At 42.0% G+C, this 19,107-nt stretch overlaps 1 protein-coding gene across 1 annotated transcript in view; it reads left to right on the top strand.

The window, feature by feature from the left end:
• SLC25A16 (solute carrier family 25 member 16) overlaps nucleotides 1–19,107 on the top strand; it is a 39,774-nt gene that overhangs the window by 7,882 nt on the left and 12,785 nt on the right. The window contains exons 2-6 of the mRNA XM_040362176.1: nucleotides 3,035–3,176; nucleotides 6,006–6,098; nucleotides 6,465–6,598; nucleotides 12,541–12,604; nucleotides 16,135–16,256. Coding sequence (XP_040218110.1) covers nucleotides 3,083–3,176; nucleotides 6,006–6,098; nucleotides 6,465–6,598; nucleotides 12,541–12,604; nucleotides 16,135–16,256 — 507 coding nt within the window. The 5' untranslated portion in view covers nucleotides 3,035–3,082. The remainder of the gene's footprint in view (nucleotides 1–3,034; nucleotides 3,177–6,005; nucleotides 6,099–6,464; nucleotides 6,599–12,540; nucleotides 12,605–16,134; nucleotides 16,257–19,107) is intronic.

The following is a 19,107-nucleotide window of genomic DNA, read 5'->3' as shown; positions in this document are numbered from 1 at the left end:
GCCTGACAGGTCGCCCCTTTGTGAACCGGAACTAAGGTCAAGACTTTACATTTGCTATTCAAAAGTGTAGAATTTCCTGTGTAAGTGTTCTGGATCTTTTCTTCTGTTTACAACTCCTATTTCAGGGAAAAGCATCTTTAGTCCTCATTCACACTGGTGTGATTTGACAAATCGCATGACAAGTCGCACCCCACTGCCGGCAATGGAACTGTTGAAATCACTGTGACTCAAAAAAAAGGTTCCTGTACTATTTTTTTCCACTTTCATTGTGACTTGCATAGACTTGCGTTTAAATGAAGTCGCAAGCGGCAATGAAGTCTGAGGTGCAAATCTTGCGGAAATAGAGCAATTTGAAAGCTTATTCCAAATATTACTGTGACTATGGGCAGCGTGGACTCGCTGGACCAGATTGCTGGGTAGCTGCATTTTTAGGACATCTGAAGCAAACACCCAGAGATTACAGTCGCCTTCTGCTCCACCTCCATGGACAAACACACAGTACTTGTATACAAAGGCCTTTCTGTGGTTGTAGTCCATGAGCACAATCACATGAAATGGATTTCAGCTAAAAAAGATTGAGCTGTTCAATTAAAATCCACACTGTACTTAATTTTTATTTTTTCCTCCGATACCTGAATGTGTTTAATTTATTTCATATTAGGCAAAGATGTGTCAGAAGTGAGTTAGAGCTTTTTTCCAGTAGTTTCACCCTCTGAAGGGTGATTTGTGGTGGATTGCTTTTCACTGAGCACTTTGAAAAGCCACGAGGCGGTGCTATGGTTCCTCTTCACTGGCTATTTGAACCCCAAGTCCATGTGGTTAAGGCACAGCCCCTATTCACTTGGATATGTTGCGGATGGTGCTGCCTGCTGAATTCGACAGAGGGGATTATTTTTTGTTGTGTCGTAATGCTTTGCAGTGCTGCTGGGGCATGTGTATATCTTCCTATGGCTGCCTTTGTAGCTGTTGGGGCAAGAAAAACTAATCTCAGCCGCCTGCTTTTACCACTCCCGCTTAATCACAAGTGTAAACTAGGCCTTGGGCTGCTCATAGATGAGTACATTTTTTTTTTTTTTTTTCAACCTGACCCTCTATTCTCCTCTATGGAGTGGCGAGTGTAAACAGGCATGTGTCCAATCGGATGGCAGTCAGGCGTAAACAGAGAGGCGATTTGTATACATCTGACCGCCCATAAAGGAGAGCAAGCTGAGTCTGTGTCCACGTTGCATAATAAGCTGAATGGACACGGACAAGCCATCCGCCTGCTCTGCAGAGATCGGTATACAGATTACCCACTGAGCAGGAGCACTTCTAGCAGAGCCCGCCCTGTGTGGAAGAGGCCTTACTTTATGCTTTTTACTTTTTTATGTTTTATTTCTTTTTATCTGATCTTTTAGGCTCCATGTACACGGGATGTTTTTACAACTGCTCCTAAATGATTAAACTTTACAGATAGTAATCCACGTTTAAAACGCCCCCCGTTTTGCCGCGTTTACATGGCGCATTTTGTAGCGTTTGCGTTTTAGAAGTGTTTCTAAAAAAAATATATAGGCGTGTTTTAAGTTTTGGTAATTTAAAAAAAAAATATATATATATATTAGTGTGTGTGTTTTTTAAATGGCCAAAGACTAAAAACGGCTAAACGCCACCAGTACCGCGTTTGGCGTCTGAACTCCATTTTTTTTTGCTTTAAAAAAAAAAAAAAGCTGTTAAAAGCAACTGCCTAAAAACGACTAAACGAGACTGTGTACATGGTCACATAGGATAACATTGAGGCTCCATTCACACCTAGGCGTTTTTACGCCCGACGCTATTGCAGCCTGAAATACGCTGTGATTTAACATTGTCGGCTATGGAGATGTTTCACATCTCCACGACCGAACGCCTGAAGCTCAAAACAAGTCCCGGACCCTTTTTGTCAGGCGGCTTCGGCGTTCGGCATAGCCGACAATGTTTAATCACCCCTCCGGCGTATTTTAGGCTAAAAAACGTTGCGGCAAATCGCGGGACAAAACGCCGCGTTCAGGTGTGAATGCAGCCTGAATGTGTTCAGGGGCAGTTGAAAAAAGCGTCCAACTGCCTCTGGATGTCCGTTTACAGCAGCAGTGTACACAAGGCCTTATTGATAGTAAATACAAGGCTTCTCCTGAATGGCAGAGGAGCACTCCGACAGGCAGCAGATGGAGAGTTACTTGTACTGCTGCCAGAACACAGCGCCACCTACTGTATGTAGCTAATGCTACTACCATTCATTACAGCACACCCAGCATCCGCATAGTTATATAATGGAAATTGTTTTTTAGGGCCATCTTGGCCCAAATGAACTATATTTTAAAGTGCATTGAAACCTGGAAATTTAAACACGGCACTTTTGCAAACCTAAATGTCATCCAGTTTGCAACTGGTAGTCAGACCAAAGTCGCCCGATTACTAAATGTTATCTTCAGAATTGTGCCCACCACCTGTGTTTTAGTGCACAATGGGGGTTATTTACTAAAGGGAAATCCACTTTGCACTACAAGTGCACATGAAAGTGCAGTCGCTGTAAATCTGAGGGGAAGCTCTGTATAATAAAATCAGCAATCATGTGCAAGCTAAAATGCTGTTTTTTATTTTCCTTGCATGTCTCCCTCGGATCTACAGCGACCGCACATTCAGTGCAATTTCAAGTACTTTGCACTTGTAGGGCAAAGTGGATTTGCCTTTCATAAATAATAACCCCCAATGTAAGGTGATAAAGGTATTTCTTTAGGTCTCTTCTCAAAATGTATGTAAATGCCAAATTTATTTTTTCAGTTTGTTCGTCGTCATGTCTCACTGTAAAGACAAATGTTTGCAATTCTGTTTCAGATTTTTCTGCTTGGGGTCCTTACCTGTAATGTCGCTTCCTGTTGCAGGCTGACAATGCTAAACTAGCACTTTAAAATTGGCAGCAGTGTTGTCAGTCAGCCACGTGCACTTTTCATCTGGTCATTGGGCTGCCTGTCAGATCTGGAAGATTTTTCATTTTAATTTCCAGTTTTTGTTATTTCAGATCTCCTCTGTGAATTTCCTAGAAAGGAGGGCCGTACTCTACACTGAGATGACCTCTGAAGCTACGATTGCTCCACCAAGGAGCAAGCTGCCAAACTCAGGATATCGAGACTTCTACTGGCTCCGTTCCTTCGTGGCAGGAGGTGAAATGTTTGCACTTCTTCAAATTAAGAACTCTGTAAAGAACTGTATATTTGCCCAGGTAGAATGTCGCAGTGCAGTTTCGGAACTCTCTCTGTGAAAAAATGGGGTGGGTTGTGGCTTTAAAGTGATTGTAAAGGCAGAAGTTTTTTTATCCTAATGCATTAGGATAAAAAAACCATCGGTGTGCAGCAGCCTCCCCCCCCCCCTACTTACCTGAGCCCATCTCCATCCAGTGAGGTTGCATGAGAGCCACGGCTGGCCGGAAATCTCCCTCCTGTTTGGCTGAGACAGCAGCGGGCGCCATTGGCTTTCACTGCTGTCAATCAAAGTCAGTGATCCAATGAGTAGAGAGAGGGATGGGGCCGAGCCTTGGCTCTGTGTCTGAATGGACACACAGAGCAGCGGCTCGGGTGCCCCCATAGCAAGTTACTTGCTGTGGGGGCAGGAGGGAGGGGCCAGGAGCCCCGCAAAGAACCTAAGAAGAGGAGGATCTGGGCTGCTCTGTGTAAAGCCACTACACAGAGCAGGTAAGTATAACATGTTTGTTATATATTTAAGAAAAAAAAAAACAAGACTTTAGTTTTACTTTTTTTAAGGGGAATTCCGGTCTGTAGCTGCTGACTTTTAATATAAGGACACTTGCTTGTCCAGATATCCCGCAATGCATCCTTGCGGCTTCACAACCTGTTTCCTACTGCGCATGCGCTAATTGCGCTGCGTTTTCTAAATGGCCCCTCCTTTCTTCTGGAACCTGTGTCTCCCAGAAGGCGGAGGGGGGGGGGAAGGAGGAGGGGCTGTATATGACGTAGGTCGCCGCGGCGTTTCTGATAGGTATCTGCTCCCTCCCGTAAGGTACCAAGTGTACCGGAGGTGGTAGGAAGCGGATAAGCGGAGCTTCCACTGCTTTAACAGACAACTTTTGGAGAAATTTAAAAAGTGATCTGTATGTGACCACATCTCCTCAATACTTAGAGGCTCAAACTATTCAAAAGTAATATTTGTGGTATATATAGAACCTGGTAGGCTGAGTTGGCCCCTGACTTCTTGTATATATTAGATACTGAAACAGATCTTCTTACACTGTCCCTGTTTGCCTGGGAGCATTCCAGCTACTCCTGTTACATTCTCTATACTTCCCTTTTAAATAGCAGCTGTCTGGATATTTTAAAGGACATAGTGATATATCCATCCTAAAGAGGTTGTAAACTCCGAAGTTTCTATCAGTTTGCGGGCCATGGCACTGTGATTTGCCTGAGCTGCGATGACGTCACTCCTGCACAAATGTGCGCGGGAGCCGCTGTACAGGGCTTGGAAGGATTGGCGGCCGTTCCTTCAGAGCACAATCGCCAGTGATGTCACTGGCTGCATGTAATGTAAATATCTCCTAAACGGTACACGTTTAGGAGATATAGGTAGGTTTACTTCTTCTTTAAAGGACATGCTTTTTTTTTAACTAAACATCACCATGCCACTGAATGCAGCCTGCCTGGAAAATACTTAAAGTGATTGTAAAGGCAGAAGGTTCTTTATCTTGATGCATTAAGATAAAAAGCCTTCTGTGCAGCAGCTTTCCTAACCTGAGGTCCCTCTCTGTCCAGTGATGTCCACTACTGTCTCAACCGTCCGAGATTCTCCCTCCCGATTGGCTTGCACACAGCAGCGGCGCCATTGGCTCCTGTCAATCGAACTCAGCTAGCCAATCAGGGGAGAGAGGGGGCGGGGGGTGGGTCGAGGCTCTGTGTCTGAATGGACACAGGGAGCTGTGACTCGTCTAGGGTGCCACTATAGAAAGCTGCTTGCAGTGGGGGCACTGAACAGGAGGGAGGGGCCAGGAGAGCTAAATAGGGACCTAAGAAGAGGACGATCCGGGCTGCTCTGTGCAAATCCACTGCTATAGAGCAGGTAAGTATAAAATGTTTGTTTTTATAGGGGGGAAAAAAACAAGACTTTTGAATCACTTTAAGCCAGCTGGCACCCCCCAGTTCAAGGAAAGTTGATTAATTTTTATTTTTTTTTGTCCAAAAACATAGGTGGAAAGTTGTCACCCAAACAGTGGCTACATCCAATCACATGCAGTCACTGTCTGTGAATTCTGTGCTGTCTGTCAGAATATAGTAGCTAGCACAGAGATTCCTTCATCCACTCTGTTTAACATGTATGGAGGAATCTATATGTGTATGGCTAGCTCTACTTGACAAATGCATCAGACGCCCTGGTTTAGGAGTTCAGCCAGTTTTTATATAGTCTGCTTCAGAAGACCAGACAAAATTCTTCACCATTCAATTATAAGATTTAAAGTGGAGCTCCACCCAAAAGAGGAAGTTCTGCTTTTAAGGCCTCCTCTCTCACTCCTGGTGAAGAAATTGTACTTTTGGGGGGGCAGCGGGTACCTGATTTTGACAGGTACCTTCTCCCATTTCTGCTCAGATGGCCTAGGCGATTCTCCCTCCCCGCTGACTTCTTGGACATGTCATGACCATTCACGAGGTGCAGCGCCGTTCACGCATTCGCAGTGGGCACCTGGCTGTGAATACCGCAAGCTGCCACAGCCAGGTGCCCACAGTTAACGTGTCAGGGACAGACAACAGGAGGGGAGAATGGCTGGGGTGAGCCCATCACTGGATCGTAGGACAGGTGAGTGGCTGTTAATTAAAAGTCAGCAGCTACAGTTTTTGTAGCTGACTTCAAATTCTTACACAGGGGACTGGAATTCCGTTTTAAAGAGTTTAGAATAAATGTTGTTTACATTTTTAACATAGTTCAGGTTTCATTATGTTTAGTGGTATGATTACAGTAAGTAAACCTTCCTTTTTTTTTTTGTATTGTAGGGGTTGCCAGCTGCTGTGCTAAATCAACCATTGCACCCTTGGATAGGATTAAAATTCTCTTTCAAGCACAAAATATCCACTACAGGCACCTGGGTAAGAACAGTTAAATTTCAGGATGTGGCAGTAATACATTCCTTCTACAGGTGTTTTTTTTTTTTCTGCAATTTTTTGTAATTTGTTTTTATGACGTAAAAAAAATGAATATTTTAAATTGAAACCCTTCATCTTGTTAAAGTGTATGTAATCCCAAAATAAGTTTATTATAAGGGCCGATTCACACCAGAACGCAGTGCAGCGAAGGCACAGTACCATTCAAGTTCATGCCATGCAGTGCGATTTGCAGGCCATTTAAATGACGAAATAAGAAGAAATAAGGACATTTAAAAGCAAAATCAGGCAGGAAAGATTTCCATAAAAGAAGTCAACTATTTCATTTTTTTTATATCATTATGTATTCAGGTGTACTCGCCACCATAAAAGCTGTGAAACACAAAGAAGGCTTTCTAGGGTTTTATAAAGGAAATGGAGCCATGATGGTCAGGATCTTCCCATATGGAGCCATACAGTTTATGGCATTCGACAGATACAAAAAGGTATTTTTCCTCATTCCTGTATTAAATATTTAACTAAATATTGATGGAGAGTTTAATAGGTACTGTTCACATCAATGTAGACCAGGGATCCTCAAACTACGGCCCTCCAGCTGTTGAACTATACATCCCATGAGGCATTGTAACACACTGACATTCACAGACATGACTAGGCATGATGGGAATTGTAGTCCCTGAACAACTGGAGGGCCATAGTTTGTAGACCATGGATTTGCTAATCGCTTAGGAGGGAAAACTTATGGGAGCGAGTGACAAATGGCTTATCAGTGCTTGAAAAACAAATAAAACTTCTTATTCATATAGCTATATGGCAACTGTGTATAAAAGTCCTTGGGGTGCAAAGGTAGTTCTGATGTACTTGGATCCAAGAGCAAACACTTGGAGGGGGAAGCAGCTGGCTGTAAGAGTGAGAAGCAGCTTTGTAGGTAGCTATGGAGGAGAAAGAGCAGTTCCAATCTAAGGGTAGGATATGTACCAAGTTCAATAAATGTAATCAGACTCGCAAGATAAATGAAGTATTGGGCATGTACATGGGCAAGCCACACTGCAGTAGTCCCATCTGGATGGATGGCTGTGATGGAGGCAGTCCTCTGTTCCTGGCCGCGCTGGTGGAATCTGGAGCTCCGAGTTAGATGGACAGGCAAAGCAGCCAAGACGTCACTGGAAGAAAGGCAAGAGGCCTGACAGCGGTGCATGTTTGGCGCATGCATGCTCATTTGTCAGAAAGGAGACAAAAGGCGCTTCTAAGTGCAACTGTATTTAATGGTAAAAAATGGTTAAAAACACTTGCAAGATCCGGGATAAAACGGGCGTATCTGACAACATTGTGGATTCCTTGCTTTATCCTATGCCTCCACGGTGAAGAGCTGATCAGCAGCTGTAGATGGAGGGGAGGGGGGGGAGCAAGGAGGCAAGATGGCCACCTGGCTTCTGAAACCCCGCTGGAAAGCACGGACCAGAAGTGACATCAAGCGGGGCACGGTAACGCTTTTCAGAGCAATGCGCAGATCGCTCCTTCGTCTGACCCTGCTGCTATAAGTGCTATTCCAGTTTTCACTTGCCTCACCCTTGATACTGATGTGAAGTTTTCTGGTACAGCTTATTATAGGAATTTCTGACAGAAGCACCCTATTTATCCACTTTTCATGTTCTCTTTCATCAGGCCTAGCAAATGGCCATCTTGGATGTGGTTATGAAGGGCCGGCGGACAACAATACTCAGCGAGCCAGCTCTGCTAGTCCCATAACACATAAAAAGGCCAAACAAGTATTAAATAAAACCTATAATGAATCTGCTGGACATTCAATAGCACACTAAATACAATACGACATATGCTTTTGGGCACGTATATGTTTATACTCAGACGACGATTCACATGAAAATAGAAAGACCATAAGGATCCTGTTGGTTAAAATAAAAGTAAAATTGATGATTAAAAATGTATATGTACTAAAAATATATGGATAAAGTTTTTTTTAGCAAGTATATGTACACTAGTTAAAAAGGCCAAAAAATAACACTGTCGGAGTGTATTTTCAATGTAGAACCATTTTAGCTGCAGAGTATTCTCTGAATCACACCTGTGCCAAGCGGCTAACCCCCCTGTGTGCAGTAAGCAGGAGGGCAGCCGCTCAGCATGGGGCACGGAAGCAAGTTGAGATCACTGGGGTAGTGGTGTCTACTTCATTGAGTTCCAGCTTTCGGGGGGGAATCAGCCAGATACGGTACAAACTGTAGTTACATTGGTCTTTGCTGGACCAACGTAACTGTGTATAATATAACCATGCCTAAAATTCTTCTTTAAAAGCCAGAGGTGTTGCTTTAGGCAGCAGAGATGGTGCGCATACAGGCTCAAGTGATGCAAATTTGTCCCCGAGTACACACTGAATTGGTTGCAGTGTTGTGGTGTTGTACTGCAGGCTTTTAGCGATTAAAACAAGGAGGAGACATAACGCCACCTGTCAAAAAATCTCCTTTGAAAGGTGGCCCACCTCAGGTCGCTCTTCATAGGGCAATGCTTGTGTAAACAAGTCATTTGTTGCACACATTTGCTAACATATGATGAAACCCCAGTGTTATTTGGTCCATTAAGCTGGCCATAGATGGCTAGTTTTTTTCCTCCATCCACTCAAACAAGGCGGATGAAGAGATCTTCCCAACTGGAACATTTTATTCTGACAGTGGCTCCCACTGCTATCAACGTACATTGACCTCTGGTAAAATTTTAGAAATCTTTTAACAATCTGCAGCCGCCGATTGGAAAAGAGTTCCATCATTTCAACAAAAGTCAATCAAGCAAACGACTTCTGTCGAGCAGAGACGGCCACACACTGACTGAAATTCAGCCGGTCCCTGCTGAACTGACCAAGTTTCAATCTGTTTATGGCAAGCTTAACTCAAGTCTAAGAGCCTCCGTTTTGGAGCATACAGTATGTAGCCATGAATAAATTGAGGGTAGCCTGGAGGTAGCCCATTCATCCCCAGGGATGCCACTTATTTGTTCTGCAAAACACAGTTGTGGAAATGTCACACCAAGCATGTCTTATGATAATGTATTCATGTACAGTGCCTTAAAAAAGTTTTTAAGTCATGTTTGCAATCAAAAATGTACATGTGTTTTATTCGAATTTTATTTGATGGACCAACACAAAGTGGCACATAATTGTGAAGTGGAAGGAAAACGATAAATGTTTTTTAAATTATTATTTTTATTATTATTATTATTATTATTATTATTATTATTATTATTATTTATTTTTTTACAAATAAATATTTGAAAAGTGTGCTGTGCGTTTTGTACTCAGCCCTCCTAGAACTACCTTTTGCCGAAAGTCTTTTTGGGGATGTCTCTAACAGCTTTGCACATCTAGAGAGTGATATTTTTGCCCGTTCTTCTTTGCAAAATAGCTCAAGCTCTGTAAGATTGGATGGTGAGCCTCTGTGAACAGCAATTTTCAAGTTTGCCACCGATTATCAATTGGATTTAGGTCTGGACTTGTCTGGGCTATTCTAATGCCGCGTACAGACGGTCGTTTTTTGTGATGAAAAAAAACGTCGTTTTTGAAAACGTCATTTAAAATGACCGTGTGTGGGGAAAACGTTGTTTTATGTCTTCTGAAAAACGACAAAGAAAAAATTCGAACATGCTTGAATTTTTTGTGTCGTTTTTCAAAACGTCGTTTTTTGTGTCATTTTTAAACCCGCGCATGCTTAGAAGCAAGTTATGAAGCGAGCTTCAATGCAACAGAGTGCCGTCGTACGTGCTGAACGTAACCGCGCTTTGCTAGAGCATTTTGAAAAAACGATGGTGTGTAGGCAACGTCGTTTTTAAAAATGAAGTTTCAAAAATGTCGTTTTATTTCATGATTTAAAACGTCTATTGTAGCTCTGGTTGTATGTTTAGGGTTGTTGTCTCGCTGGAAGGTGAACCTCCGCCCCAGTCTCAATTATTTTGCAGACTTTACAGGTTTTCCCTAAGATTGCCCTGTATTTGGCACCATAAAGCTTCCCATCAACTCTGACTAGCTTCTCTGTCCCTGCTGACGAAAATCATCCACACAATATGATGCTGCCACCACCACCATGTTTCACGGTGGGGATGATATGTTCAGGGTGATGTGCAGTGTTAGTTTTCCGCCACACATAGCGTTTTGCTTTTAGGACAAAAAGTTCAATTTTGGTCTCATCTGACCAGAACACCTTCTTCCATATGTTTGCTGTGTCCCCCACATGGCTTCTTGCAAACAGAACTTCTTATGGCTTTCTTTTAACAATGGCTTTCTTCTTGCCACTCTTCCATAAAGGCCAGATTTGTGGAGAGCACAAATAATAGTTGTCCTGTAGACCGATTTCTTCCACCTGCGCTGTGGATTCTCTGCAGCTCCTCCAGAGTTATCATGGGCCTCTTGGCTGTTTCTCTGATTAATGCTCTCCTTTCCAGGCCTGTCAGTTTAGGTGGACGGTCATGTCTTGGTAGATTTGCAGTTGTGCCATACTCTTTCCATTTTCGAATGATGGTTTGAACAGTGGTCCATGAGATGTTCAAAACTTGGGATATTTTTTTTTATAACCAAACCCTGCTTTAAACTTCTCCACAACTTTATCCCTGACCTGTCTGGTGTAATCCGTGGCCTATATGATGCTGTTTGTTCACTAAGGTTCTCTAACAAACCTCTGAGGGCTTCACAGAATGGCGGTATTTATACTGAGATTAAATTACACACAGGTGGGCTCTATTTACTAATTGGGTGACTTCTGAAGGCAATTTATTCCACTAGATTTTAGTTAGGGTTATCATAGCAAAGGAGGCTGAATACAAATGCACGCCACGCTTTTCAGATATTTATTTGTAAAAAATAATTGTATCACTTTTCGTGCCACTGTGTTGGTCTATCAAATAAAATTCCAATAAAATATTGTTGCTGATGATGCGGCACCTAGACTGACAACGGGTCATGGGAGTGCAAAACAAACTGCACTCTTGTGATCTATAAAAGTACAGCCAAGCAAGCTTTGGCTGGACTTCTCCTTTAGCATCATGTTTGTCCAGACTGGTGATCAGAGTTGAATCTGGCAATATTTGTATGTGTATGCTTCCCCTAAACTTTCCAGGGGTGTCTCCATGTTCCCCCTACTTCCTCAGAACTTAAAGGGGTTGTAAAGATTTGTCTTTTATTTTCTTAATCGGTTCTTTTTAAGCTAGTGCATTGTTGGTTCACTTACCTTTTCCTTCGATTTCCCTTCTAAATGATTTTTTTCTTTGTCTGAATTTCTCACTTCCTGTTTCTCCTCAGTAAGCTTTCCCCCATCATCCGAGCGGTGGAAAGTCATTTAGAACAGCTTACTGAACACCTTACTGAGGAGGAACAGGAAGTGAGAAATTCAGACAAAGAAAACAAAGAAAAAAAAAACATTTTAGAAGGGAAATTGAAGAAAAAGGTAAGTGAACCAACAATGCACTAGCTTAAAGGAACCTATTTAGAAAATAAAAAACGAACCTTTACAACCCCTTTAAGCGGAACTTCACCAAAAAAGGAAAGTTCCACATGTGTTCCCCCTCCTCTCTTGCAATTGGCACTTTTATGGGGGTGGGGAGCAGCTACTTGGTTTTGACAGGAACAGGTTCCCACTTCCAGACGGATCGCTGCGGAAATCCCCCCCCCCCTCCCCCACAGCCTTTTGGGACGCATCACCAATCCCAGAGGACTGTGGGACTATTCACAAAGCACAGCGCGTCTTGCACATGCACAGTTGGGAGTCGGCTGTGAAGCCACAAGGAGTCGCAGCCAATTTCCAACCGTAAACATGCTGGCAATTTTTTTTTCGGGGGAGACTTTATTTATTACTATTTGTTTGTGAAGCGCGCATATACCACCGGTCGGTGGTGCCAAAGCGCTTTGTGACAGAATAGGCCGGATGTTCTGGCGAGGGGAGCATAAATAAAAGAGGAGGGAGAAAAATAAATCAGCGAGTAGATGAACGAAGAAAAATTGGCCTAGGATTGAAATGCTTGGCAGAATAGCCAGGTCTTCCGCTTCTTCCTGAACGTATATAGGCTTGGGGAGATGCGAATGTTAAGCGGGATTTGGTTCCAGAGTGTCGCCCCCTCTTTAATAATGTAACGTTTGAAAGGACTTTCAGACGTATGATCAAGGTCACATATCTGATTGGCATTTGGTTTGTAAAGCTAGACCAAGGTAAATACAGGTTAAAAAATCCTGGCTATGTAACACAAACACTCAAATCCAAGTAAGTAGATCAGGATAAAGGTTGGTTACAATGTTCTGCAACAGCATTCATTTCTTCACATCCTGTTTGGCCAATGTAGGCTTACTTGATGTCACAGCATCATAGTCTATACTTTCATCTTCACCCTGGTTACAATCCAATTGGCTAATGTAAACCTTCATAATTTTTTTTTACAGTTCGTACGCAGGACTATCAGCAAATCTGAGCATCTATCTAGATTATTGGCTGGATCAATGGCTGGTAAGTATCAATACACAAAATCGGCTATAGAAGCCCTCTACTCTGCTAATAATTAGTAATATATGAATAGCTACACGATCAAAGAATATAGCCAGCCGATGTCTGTCATGCTGAGAATCTTTGAGCCACGTGTAACTGGGTGCAACATTTGTCTTTCCTGACTTTGTAGTGACTCGTCTGTCCAAGTCCCATTACTGGTAAAGATCAGCACGTACACACTTGGCTTGTAAAGAGAGTACAGTGGAACCTCGGATTGCGAGTAACGTGGTTAACGAGCGTTTCACAATTTGTCTTGCAAAACGAGCAGGATTCAAGCCAAAGCGGTGTGCAATACCGCGTTTGGCCTGAGGTGGGACGGGCAACGGAGCAGAGCCCATCGGTGCCGTTCGGAAATGCTCAGAAAATCGCGGAAATACTCAGTTCCTGAGCCTTTCCGAGTTCAGCTAAGGTGTCCTCGGGCCTTTCCGAGTGTTTACGAGGCTCTCCGGCGCCCCCCCCCCCACCTCTGGTCGCATGCATTATTGCATGCTATTGAAGTCAATGCGGAACAAATTATTTTTGTTTCCATTGACTTCTATGGGGAAACTCGCTTTGATATGCAAGTACTTTGGATTACAAGCATTCTCCTGGAACGGATTATGCTCGTAATCCAAGGTTCCACTGTATATGTTTTTATTTTTATTCATTTAAGTAAAAAAGTTTACAGTACTCAAATGCAATAAAACGTTTCTCCTAAAGTGGTTGTAAAGGCTCAACTTTTTTTTTTCCCCTTAAAATTATTAAACCTGCTATACTTACCTGCTCTGAGCAATGGTATTAAAAGGAGCAGCCCCAAACCTTCTTTTCTGAGGTCCCCAGTTGTCTGCTCCTCCTTTTCTGTGTCTATCCCTATAGCAAGCTGTGTGCTATGAGGGCAGATGTGTGGGCGTGCTCCTGAGTCGGGCTGTGTGCGCCCATAGACACACACAGCACGGCTCGGCCCTGCTCCTGCTTCATAGGATTTGATTAACAGAAGGAGCCAATGGCTGCCTCTGTGTCCTATAAAGGAGAGGGAGAGAGAGAGTGAGCAATGATGTGACTCTCAGGCACAGTGTTCGATCAAAAGAAGAGTGAGGTAGATATTTTTTTGGGGGAGGTAGTCATGGAAGTTTTTTTTTTACCATAATGCAAAGAATTGAGGTAAAAATCCTTCTGCATTTACAACCACTTTAACATCATTTATTGGTCAGTTTTTTTTTTTTTGTTCCCTTCTGTTGCAGTAAGTGATAAGTGATGATCGCTCTAGGTCCAGGCAGCTGAGCATCTGTTGTTCGATTTGAAATGTCGTGAAAAATTGTTGTACCATCTACCAAAGCTGTGGAAATGTTTTGGCACGTGCACTTTTAACCCAATAATAATGCTTGCCCTATTATAAAACTTGACTAGACTTGTACATCCTTCTGTAGCTCATGAGCGGCATCCTGTGATGTAACATCACCTGCAATCACCGCAAATGGGTCAACAAGACAGGCAGTGGTGCCGACCTTATGCCCAGTTTGCTCTTCTAGTGCCTGCCTTGTGCCTATTTTTCACCTGGTTGGCGCCTCTTGTGCCCACCTTATGCACAGTTGGTGCCAATCTGTCACCCACCTAAGGCCTTGTTTGTGCCCTGTTGGCGTCTACATACAGTACAGACCAAAAGTTTGGACACACCTTCTCATTCAAAGAGTTTTCTTTATTTTCATGACTATGAAAATTGTAGATTCACACTGAAGGCATCAAAACTAAATATAAAAATAAATAAAATATATTTCATATTCTAGGTTCTTCAAAGTAGCCACCTTTTGCTTTGATTACTGCTTGGCACACTCTTGGCATTCTCTTGATGAGCTTCAAGAGGTAGTCACCTGGCGCAGCACCCCATCACTCTCCTTCTTGGTCAAATAGCCCTTACACAGCCTGGAGGTGTGTTTGGGGTCTTTGTCCTGTTGAAAAATAAATGATGGTCCAATTAAACGCAAACCGGATGGAATAGCATGCCGCTGCAAGATGCTGTGGTAGCCATGCTGGTTCAGTATGCCTTCAATTTTGAATAAATCCCCAACAGTGTCACCAGCAAAGCACCCCCACACCATTACACCTCCTCCTCCATGCTTCACGGTGGGAACCAGGCATGTAGAGTCCACCATCCGTTCACCTTTTCTGCATCGCACAAAGACACGGGGGTTGGAACCAAAGATCTCAAGTTTGGACTCATCAGACCAAAGCACAGATTTCCACTGGTCTAATGTCCATTCCTTGTGTTCTTTAGCCCAAACAAGTGTCTTCTGCTTGTTGCCTTTCTTTAGCAGTGGTTTCCTAGCAGATATTCTACCATGAAGGCCTGATTCACACAGTCTCCTTTTAACAGTTCTAGAGATGTGTCTGCTGCAAAAGGTGGCTACTTTGAAGAACCTAGAATATGAAATATATTTTCAGTTGTTTCACACTTTTTTGTTATGTATAATTCCACATGTGTTAATTCATAGTTTTGATGCCTTCAGTGTGAATCTACAATTTTTATAGTCATGAAAATAAAGAAAACGCTTTGAATGAGAAGGTGTGTCCAAACTTTTGGTCTGTACTGTATATCCATGTAGTAGATCCTGTGGTGCATTGACTGTGGTTGCCCATATTTTAAGATGCCATCAGCGGGACTCGAAGACCAGTGAAGAAACCGATTTGGGTGAGGACAGCGCTGGATCCCTGGACATCCATGTCTGTTTAATAAAAGTCAGCAGCTACAATTTTTGTAGCTGTTGACTATTAATTTTAAGAAATGTCTGAAGCTCCTCTTCTTCATTGCAGAAATATCAGTCCGGATATACATTGTATTAACAGTTGGGGCATTTCAGCCAAAACTATTTCGTTAATTTTTTTTTTGTTTTGGATGGAGAGTTGAAGCTTTTAATGCTGTCAATGCTCCTGTTAAATGAGATGTCCCTTCACTTTCTGATCCACATGACGCAAGCAGTAACAAACAAAACAACCTACTGAGCTCAAAGTGGATGTTCTTGCAATGGTGAACGTTCTATCTTTAACAGCTAGAAGCAAAGCAAGACCTTGCCCATTACCTTTTTATAATTCCTTTTATTGAAGAAATAAAATAGATGTGTACTTGCAAACATATGATATCAAGCTTATCAATATCCAATGTCCCACATCGCCTGGTCCACTGCACCAATCTCCGCATTGGAAGACACTTCAAATGGCTGTTTTTCCACAATATGGGAAGAGTTGGAACCTTTGGCAAATTCTTGGTTGTAATTGATGTAATTATCACTGCCTCTCACTTCCCTCCATGTTCCATTGACGTCTTGTATCATACTTCCTATCGCAGTGACTCCCTATGTCACATACCCTATCCAAGTGACACCCTTTATCACAGAGAAAAGAAGTGCGAGGAAGTCTGACAATAATAATAAAAGCATAACAAGGAAACAAAGCTTTCCTTCTGCTTCATCTATAAACGTGGGTCTGGTCTGGAGTTAAATTTTTGTCTTTATTTTTAGGTATCACTGCAGTTATGTGCACTTATCCACTGGATATGGTCAGAGCTCGTCTTGCATTTCAAGTGACAGGAGAACACAAGTACAATGGCATCATAGATGCTTTTAAGAGTATTTACACAAAGGTATGTCTCTTTTTTATAGAAATACAAAGTGCTATTAGGTGAGTTTTTAATAAGAATTATTAGATCCTCTGCAGATTTTGTATTTTCAAATGATAGAGACAGAATATCAACCAAAAATCCAGAAAAAACACTTAATGTAAATATGAATATTGGGGAAACTAATGCGCAAACCACACTAACCATAGAATAACAAAAAATGGGGGGTAAAATTCCTGAATACCATAAACTATGCAGCAGCTATAACTATTTAAAAATTATAGGGAGACTGGTGTATATAGAGAATGATCAATCACTAGCAGCAGCCACAACCAAAATGGTGCTCACACTAACAATATAAAGAACGGGGGGTGTTGGGACGCTTGCCAATATTAAATAAATACGTAAAAATCCAATAACTAATAATCTTAAATATATAAATATTGGTGCAGATAATGCAAATGGATATTAAAGGAGTTCTCTGACCTAAAACTTTTAACCCCCGCTGTGCCCGGGCTGTAAAAATATACAAAATAAACTTTCACTTACCTGCCTACGATCCCCCGTTGTTCCGATATCACCGTCCCGTTCTCCGGTCCCGGGCCCCTTCCGCTTCCTGTGTGTCGGTGACTCATAGTGCGCTCAGCCTATCAGCGGCCGCAGCAATGTCCCGTCGCGGCCGCTGATAGGCTGAGCGCACTATGAGTCACCGACACACAGGAAGCGGAAGAGACCGGGACCGGAGAACGGGACGGCGATATCGGAACAACGGGGGATCGTAGGCAGGTAAGTGAAAGTTTATTTTGTATATTTTTACAGCCCGGGCACAGCGGGGGTTAAAAGTTTTAGGTCAGGGAACTCCTTTAATAACTAATGTGAAAACACAAAAAAATGTGCATAGATAGTAACTAACAACTATCATGATAAAGTGCAAACTTGGTGCCAATTTTCTTAGATGTGCAAAAAAAACAATAATAATATTCATAAATCTTCATGCATTCATGTGTAATGAGTGAAAAAAATCAAGAAGTGCTCCTTGCAAAAAATCAACAGTTCAATCTCATGCAAAAGATAGGTAACCAATGTCCATAAATTTTCTGAAGTGTAAAGTGATAAAAAATCCACCGCAAACTGACAGGTGCTCCACTCCAAGTGACCCCGTTAACATAAGCCAGCTGAGGTGAGAGGCTGGTGTTAACGGGGTCACTTGGAGTGGAGCACCTGTCGGTTTGCGGTGGATTTTTTATCGCTTTACACTTCAGGAAATTTATGAACATTGGTTGCCTATCTTTTGCATGAGATTGAACTGTTGATTTTTTGCAAGGAGTGTAAGAGATTCATTTCCTTGTACTGCTTTACCGGCTCTGATGGTATGGGCAAGGAATGCACACAGACTACTTGCTTGGTTGCTACAGTAGAAAAGAGGCTGAGCTTCAGCCTGGTGGCCAGTTTTATTAGCCACATGAAATCACAAGGCATACAATTGATTGGTTCACATTATACAGCCACACCCAATAATCCTCCCATTCACCCTCCCCTCACCCACCTCTTTACACGCCCTCCTGTGAGCACATGTAAAATCCTTTGTTTGATACTAGAACACAGGGGTTTCTTGATCAACTTTGCAAGGGCTGCTTAGTCCAATCAGTCAACAGGTAAAATCTCTTTCACATTTTGCCATGTTTACTTCTCCGTATGAATACAAGAAGCAGACAGAAGGAGAAGTTCGTATTTAGCATAAACAGTTCTTGTTACAAGATTCCTTCAGTCATCCAAAAGTCAAGGATTTCCTTTCAAAAGTCACACAAGCTCCGAGTGAGGGGAAGGGGGATGGGAGAACATCTGCTCTTAATAACATGTCATTTTGTTTCTCCATTTCAAATGGTAACTTTTTACAATATAATATCTGCTTCTTCATATTTTCAATGCTAGGTTCATAACTTTAAAACAATATCTAATATAAAATCCTCAAGGAAAATAAACGGTATTGATCATTCCCATACATACATATGCATAATGCGTATAAAAACAAATAAACAGTATAAGGAATATAGGAAAGAGAAACATTTCAGTGATTCTAATAATAAAAAGAATTGGCCTAATTTGAAAATAGGGATTTTAGAATCATCCACCACAGGAGCACTTCTTGATTTTTTTTTTTTTTTTTTTTTTTTTCACTCATTACACATGAATGCATGAAGATTTTTTTATGAATATTATTGTTTTTTTTTTTTTTTGCACATCTAAGAAAATTGGCACCAAGTTTGCACTTTATTATGATAGTTGTTAATTATGCAAATTTTTTTAGTGTTTTCACATTAGTTATTATTATTAATTCTTAATATCCATTTGCATCATCTGCACCAATATTTATATATTTAATATTATTAGTTATTGGATTTTTACGTATTTATTTAAAATTGACAAGTGCCCCAACACCGCCCGTTCTTTACATAATGTAAATGTTATAAGTTGAGTTGCAGTTCAGTTTGTAAAATAAGTACAGTATTTGATCCCCAAGCAAAACATGACTTGGTACTTGGTGGAGAAACCCTTATTGGCAAGCACAGAGGTAAGATGTTTCTTGTAGTTGGTTACCAGGTTTGCACACATCTTGGGAGGGACTTTGGTCCACGCTTCTTTACAGATCTTCTCTAAATCCTTAAGGTTTCTTGGCTGTCGCTTGGGAACTTGACGTTTCAGCTCCCTTCATAAATGTTCTATAGGATTAAGGTCTGGAGACTGGCTAGGCCACTTCATGACCCTAATTTGCTTCATCTTAAGCCACTCCTTTGTTGCCTTGGCGGAATGTTTTGGGTCATTGTCATGCTGGAACACTCGTCCACGACCCATCTTCAGTGTTCTGCAAAGGGAA

This window comes from Rana temporaria, chromosome 8 (assembly GCF_905171775.1).
Source record: "Rana temporaria chromosome 8, aRanTem1.1, whole genome shotgun sequence".
Lineage (NCBI taxonomy): Eukaryota > Metazoa > Chordata > Amphibia > Anura > Ranidae > Rana > Rana temporaria.
This window is presented reverse-complemented; position numbering and strand designations above follow the sequence as displayed.